This window comes from Lutjanus erythropterus, chromosome 5 (genome assembly GCF_056507025.1).
Source record: "Lutjanus erythropterus isolate fLutEry1 chromosome 5, fLutEry1.hap2, whole genome shotgun sequence".
NCBI lineage: Eukaryota > Metazoa > Chordata > Actinopteri > Lutjaniformes > Lutjanidae > Lutjanus > Lutjanus erythropterus.
In genome coordinates, this window is record NC_139321.1 from 7,549,762 (window position 1) to 7,557,227 (window position 7,466).

At 39.9% G+C, this 7,466-nt stretch overlaps 1 protein-coding gene across 1 annotated transcript; it reads right to left on the reverse strand.

The window, feature by feature from the left end:
- Positions 1-1,386: 1,386 nt before the first annotated feature.
- Positions 1,387-3,495, reverse strand: tmsb2 (thymosin beta 2). The gene is made up of 3 exons (XM_084718663.1): positions 3,337-3,495; positions 2,122-2,226; positions 1,387-1,860 (listed from the first exon to the last, which is right to left on the reverse strand). Exons 2-3 carry the CDS (start codon positions 2,219-2,221, stop codon positions 1,823-1,825), a joined length of 138 nt encoding a protein of 45 aa, XP_084574789.1. The 5' UTR covers positions 2,222-2,226; positions 3,337-3,495; the 3' UTR covers positions 1,387-1,822.
- Between the last annotated feature and the right edge of the window lie 3,971 nt (positions 3,496-7,466).

Genomic DNA, 7,466 nt, shown 5'->3' on the forward strand with positions numbered 1-7,466 from the left:
AGGGAGCATGAAACAAGTCATAATAAGGAACTGAGTTTGAATAAGTTATTCATTTATTTAACTATTTTGTAGTTAATTTATTAATGTGTTTGTTCAGTTTTTTGTATATAAGTGGTAGTGAAATTGTTTAGTATTAGCCACTTGGAGTACTTGAAGTATTATTATTATCATTATTGTATGAAAATATCTGCTGCAGACTTTATTCTTAAACAATTCTTTCAGTAAACTACACTAAAATATGGCCCCTGTAAGTGCACTGAGGTCTGTCTGCATCCTGAAAATGCCTTTAAGTGATGCAGGAATTTTCAAATTACACCAACAGGAAGACTCCAGTCTTGAGTATAAACCCATATATGAGATGTGAATTACATAATTGCATCCTGCGACACTTTTACCGGGAGTCTTGAATGTTTTTCAGGCCTGATAGAGACGGAGCAGGGACAACTTACTACATAGTTTGCAGTGAATATTTGCGTGTTTTCTCTGGTTTGTGCTCACCCACAGCTGCAAAGTCAGCAGCAGCTGTAGAATGGCTAATGTTCACTGCGTAAGCTTCACTCTCTGCACTTTTGCCAGTAGTTTTTGAATGGATACACAATTCGCTAACCGATAATTAATTATTTCTCATGGCTAACCCATATTTTTTTGCATTTTAAAAAGAAGTTCATACAACCTTAATGCATAACTGAGGGTAAGAAAGGCTCGGATGTAGTGAGGAAAGGCGGATGATGTAATGGTCCACAGTTTTGACTGAACCAAATCTAACTGACATCACTATTATAACAAAAACAAAGAACAGTTCTGACTCTTCAAATGTTCATTAAAATACATAAAAAAAACTTCACAAATATACTTTAGCTTGTATAGAAAATTCTGAGATGCTTTGATATAATCTGTCAAAGCAGAATTATTATAACTAATATTTATAATTACCCAATATATTTATTCTAACAACTGATTAATGATATAAATTTGCCATTATTGGCTGATAATTTATTGGCCCTGATATTTATCGTGCATCCCTTGAGGTGGAGGGTACGAGGATTCATGCGTAGCCTTTTGTCAGTGTTGTGTTTCTTTTCTTTTTGTCAACAAACAGGCCAATTTATCTTTGCTAATAATATGTTGGATTCATGTTAAAGTGTATTTTCAGACATATTTTAAATGATCAAACACTAATTCAGTGCCTCTTAGGACCCCCTAAGGGTTGCAGACCCCCTGTTGAAAACCCAGGCTTTATACTGTACAGGCCAGTTGCAAGCAGTCTGAACACATTTATTTATTTTTTATTGTGTATTTATTCCATGGCCGTGCATGATCAATCCATGCCTCATGAGTTTATATATTAGCACATCGACATAAAGGAGACAGCAATATGCACAGGTCTCACTGGTTCCACGTCTTCATATTTATTTCATAAAGAAAAGTAAAAAGTTGATTAAGAAAACATCCCACATGATTAGAATCCGATTGCTCCCATGTCTGCAGACACACCCCCCCTCCCACGTTCCCATAGCCTGGATGCCTGCCTCTCTCTCTGCATGTGCTACATCACTACACCACTCCCCAGTTTGGCAATATTGGAGACATGTTAGCTAGCTATAGGCTAACAGTGCAAGACAGGCACCCAGGCTAAAGTTTTTTCCACCCGAGTGGTAAGAGAGCTCCCATATAAGGGTGCCATATACCATTACGGCACCCCAGGGAGCTCAAGAGCACCCTTATCTGAAGACAAAGTAAGAGATTGAAATACTGTGATAATCAAAAGAAAGTGCTTTTTGCTGTGGCATCTCAGCTTCTTTTCTTCATGTGCTCAGAAAAGTCAAGGCGTGGCATCGCCTTTCCTCTCTTGCTCGATAGCTGGGGAAGGAAAAGAAAAGAAGGAGATAGTTTAGGTCAGCAGGCTCGTGTTTGGTGAGGAGGTTTGCTGTATATCAATGATGTGCTGATGTTGCAGCAATTTGTCTTTTTGCCGCTCTGCTTGCTGAGCGTGTCGTCTCCTGACAGCAGTGGAAGGGATGAGCGGCGACTGACAGGAAAATTGTTGCGGAGGGGGAGGATGGAGGCTTGAATATTGTTGAGAAACACATACAGTATGCTGTAGACACGAGGGACACTCACTCTCTTTGGTGGGCAGAGGGTTTTTCTCTTTTGTCTCTGTCTTCTTCAGCTTTGTCTTGTCGAAACGAGCAATCTCAGTCATGTCAGGCTTGTCAGACATTTTGGCTGCAAAAGATGAGAAAAAAAAAAAACACCTGAGCACGCAGGTTTGACCTTTCCTGTCAGCCAATGTACTGAAAATGCAGCATCACATAATAGATCTTGAGGTGTATTGTATAAAATATATTCTATAGCATAACAGCAGTGATTGAAAAGTCATTACAAGAGCTGACAGAAATCCTAATGGCTTTGTCTGACATTTTAAAATAACCGACTGCACATAAAGGGAGTGGCTAGGACATGTGCAGCTCAGACACGTCCACATGGTGGCTGCCTCCCACACATGCTCCTTCTTTGATATCCTTCTCTTCAAAATGCCTATGTAGCTAGCATGTGCCTATTTTTACCCAGCTGTCTGTTATTTCCTTTGTCTCTTCTTTTCCCTCTCTGAGGCTCAGGTCTTTGTTCTCTCCCTCTGCATCCTCTCCCTCTCTCCCTCCCTCTCTCCCTCTCTCTGCATCCACCCCTGCAGCCTCGTGGATCGAGCCTCCACAGGCTCCACTGCAGTCATATTCCTGACCCAGCCTCAGGTCTGACTAATCTGTCTTGCACAGCAGTGTGGCCCAGTCACGCCTGTTTGAACCCCTGCTCTGTCAGAGGGGCTGCTGTGGAAATGTGACAAGCTCCACCAGCCTGCAGCCAGTCATTTGCAGCCCAAGCTGGTGTCAAATTATTCTCACTGGTCTGAATTTGAATGGGGCCTAATAGAAGCAGTTTGACATAGACATGCTGGGCACGTGGCCAGAATTTTAAATATCACAGTTTCTTGAAACGAGGCACATTTCTCGATTACCCTCAGCTGAAAATGGTGCCTACATCCATCCAGCCCTGCCCTGTCTTGTTATGAACAGCAGCAGCCATAATCCCACCTTTTTCAATTCAACCTAGTTATTCAAACATTTGCTCTATTGTTCCGTCATCATCGCCACCGCCATCATCATCCTCAGCATCCCTCTTTCGCATCCTTTCACAGCTGCCATCAGCAGTCAAGCTTCCCTTCATCCAGCCACACCCCAATCCTTTGTTTGACTTCAGTAAAACAGCACCAGAAAGAGACAAACACCGACACAGATATATCAGGAATACAGAGAAGGAGAAACGATGAGTCGTTCTTACCGGTGTTCCACACAGTAGTGGGCTAAAATCCACCGGAGGAGAGAGCAGGAGGAGGGATAGAGACACAGAGATGGAGAAGGGAGAGCGATGCGGAAGCTGAGTGAATCTGCCGGTGTGTGCACGCCTGCCTGCATCCAGGGTGTGGGTATAAGAGGGAGGGAGGGGGAGGGAGAGAGAGAGAGATGGTAGAGAGAGAGTGACTGAGAGCTTGGTCAGCCTTCCTCCTCGTCATCAATATTAATGTTCTCGAGGGAAAAGACTGGAGGAAACCAACTGCTGATAGGAAACAGCTGTGCTGTTAAGATCATCTGAGATTGATTACGATAAATTATTTAGGTAATACATTGTATGTGTTGTAGATAGTATAATACAGGGTTTTTGCTGAGTAGGTCAGGGATGCACTGCATGAGATGGCAGAAAGAGGATTATACTGGTCTATGTGAGAATCTACATGTACTGCGACTGCACTCCTTGACCTCTGTAATATTCATTACATGCTGAGAGCGTGTCAAAGTTATGAGTATTTAAAAATTGCACTCGTGCCGTGTAATGCCGTGTTTATTTTTATACTGTAGGGACATATTTTCATTCACTTATTTAGTGTGTAATGTTTATTTTTAGAGGGACAAGTATATGACCAGTATATGGATCAGTGCCACCTACCACAGTATTTATAGCCTGGGCTAGTTTGCACTGTGTATCCTTAGATGGGCCTTCTACAGAAATGTACAAAACTCAACAAGAAAAATCGTATAAAACAGAACAAAAAGCAAAAACAAAGAAGAAAACCCATACAAAACTGCACAATAGACAAAAATTGCCAAGAAAATCCATACAAAACAGCCCACAAAACAAAAATCAACAAGAAAATCCATAACAGCCCCCAAAACAAAACTCAACAAGGAAATATATACAAAGAAACAAGAAAATCCACACAAAACAACACAAAAAACAACAATCAACAAGAAAATCCATTAAAAAAACCACACCACACAAAAAGACCACACCAAAACAAAACTCTACAAGAAAAATGTACAAAACTCATCAAGAAAACCAAACAAAACAGCACAAAAATCTGGAAAATCCATACAAAACAGCAAAAAAACCCCCAAACAAATCACAACAAGAAAATACAACAAATCGAAATACAAAATACTACAGGAAACAAATAGCACAAAAAAGAACAATTATACAACAAAATCACCACAGAGAACTCAGTATAACTATCCATTAATAGTCTGCAGCTGCGGCTCCCAAACTTTTTAGGCCGTGCACCCCCTTCTACATCCGACCAGAACACCTTAAAAAGCAACATAGCGTATTTATAACCGTTACCGTGATGAAGGTGGTGCATTCAGATGCTATTAAAGATACTGCAACAATCTGAATTAAATTTCAATGAAGTTACGACGATCTGCCACGTCGAGAACAAAGAAAATAACACGTTTCGACTCAGAATCAGACACAGGAGACGGTCCCACTGAAGACAGAGAGTTACAGACAGATGCATGAGTGGGCCCAGTAAGTGAGCAGTAATAATAACAATACCAAAATTACACCACAACACCGCCATGACATTATTACTCATCTACACCTTCTAGGCAGCTGGTGGGTCCCGCTGTGGGAAACCCTGGTCGATGGGAATTTTTTTTTTATACTGGGGCTGTTCTTCTTCACCTCTACAGTATCATTACATGCTGAAATAGTCAAAGTCAAAGTTACGAGTTTTTATGAAAGTATGACAGTTCATGTCCATTCTTGCACTGTAGAAAACCATATTTATACATTTAAGGTTTATTTTTACAGGGACAAATATATAACACGAGCCAAGGCAACATACCACAGCATTTATAGCCTAGTTTGCATTTCCCGTCCTTACAAGGGAATTTAGTACACAAAACTCGACATGAAAATACAAAACAGCACAAAACAATGATACAATAAACTTGTACATGAATGATTCCACAAGATTAGGGCTGTTTCAATGAATAATTCTAGTCATTTTTCAAATTCTGATATCTAATATTTTCTGTTTTTCAGTTCCCTGATAGCAGCTTGTGTATCTCTGAATTCTGCACTGAAGACGTCCCCATGGGAGATGGACATTTTTTAGACCAGGGGTTTCTCAAATTCTTTCAGTTTTTCCCCCAAAAGAGAAATCTGGTGTCTCCCTACGATCCACACTTGCCACATTAGGGACGAACCTGCAGTTCAGGGACGGAGCATCGGAATATCAATCGCGGCTAGCAAGATAAGACCAGCAATCGAGGCTAATACTGACAGGTAATGTTAGCTAGCTAAGAAGACACTAGTCACTTTCTAACAGACACATGAAACAACTAACTCTTCCACTGTCAAAAGGACACAAAAATAACGCTCCTCTGCAGTTTTAATGAGGAAAATTATTTCTCACATCGTAGCATTGTTGTGCATTTTACTCAACCCAACTTAAACAGGTCTGTGACCCATTTTGGGTTGCACACCTAAGTTTGGGAAATGATTTTAATGATATTGAAAATAAAGCAAATTCTACTTCATATAATGTTACAGTATATTTCTGTCATAATAGATCACAGGTTCTCAAACTTTTTCTGGCTTGCCCCGCTTCAAAAGCCAAAAAAAAAGGTTACACCCCAAACTCCACCATTTTGTTTTAATTAATCGTTAACAATGGGGGAATCAAGTAAAAAAAAAAGGAGGTGTTTATTTACCCTACATTAATCATTCTCCTTCGACTTAGTTTCACTCCATATATTTCCCCTGGTCATCCACACCCACCCTGTAGTGGCTCTGTGTCCCACCAGGGGGTCCGCCCCACAGTTTGAGAACCACTAGTAAATAGAATTTATATGTACTGTGGATGTTGTTCTATACCTCTTTAATAGTCATTAAATGCTGTGTTAAAGTTGTTAGTATTTATATTATTAAACTGAGTGTGACAGTTATATCCATTCTTGCACCACATACCTTCATCGCCCAAACTAGTTTTCAGTCCAAGGGGTTTAATATACAAAACCTGACATGAAAACACAGACAAAGCAGCATAAAATATAAGCAATAATGCAATAAAATGACCATAAAATCAGTGGCAAACACAACAAAATCATTTATGACTGAATATTTTTTTAAGGAAGTAACTAAAAAGTAACCTCTCAAATTTAAATGAAAAGTTCAGTTGCAAAAACAGATGCATCCTTTTTGATTTCAGTATTATCAAACAAAAACTGGTGTTTAATCATGTTAAGACCCGCTTTTATCTATTTTTCTTAGTTCCCTATGACAGTAAACTGTACATCTTTAAATTTTACACTGTTGATCAGACAAAACTTTGAAGAAGTCACCATGAGATGGACATGTCAAACACTAAATAATAAATTAGTTAATCAAGAAAATAATCAGCAGATTAATTTTATTATAATATAATGGCAGATAATTCTTTTTACTGGCAATCTATCTGGCCGTTATGTTCTTGATTAGTTGAAACCAGAAAATATTCACATTTAGGAAGCTGGAATCAGAAAATTTTGACTTTTTCTTATAAAAGTACTCGATTTGATTAATCACAGCAGCTCTATACACTCATTAACCTATTTTCCAACATTTATTATCCATTTATGGTGTGTATCAGAGCAGAGCTCTTTACATATCTTTATGCTTGGTTTCAACATTATTTGTCACATCTTTTATTTGCGACTGATCAAGCAGATCCTGATTATATCAGGATCTAATAACGCAGCGATGTGTCGAGCTCATGGCCCTTTGCTGACATCATGAAACCCACTGGTCTTTCCTCTTTAATCTTCCCGGGGGTACAGTTACAGCCTGCCGGTGCAGCTGGTGAGGATGTTTATCTCAGAGCGGACAGCTCATCTCAGAATAGCCGAGTGACGATGAGTCAAACATGACTAACATAACATCGACCCTTGAAATGATACAGTGAGCCGAGCACGTGGGGGGAAGTTAGGTTCTGGTAAGAGCTGTGTTAATGTGTGACATCATACCACTGGATGACTTTGGGCTTTACTGGTTTACGATGAGGTCATCAGTACCTCTGAGAGGGCTCTGTAAGGAGGCTGCAGCACCACCTGCTGGCTCGAGTCTGGAACCGCTTCATTCAGGAGCCATTGTGC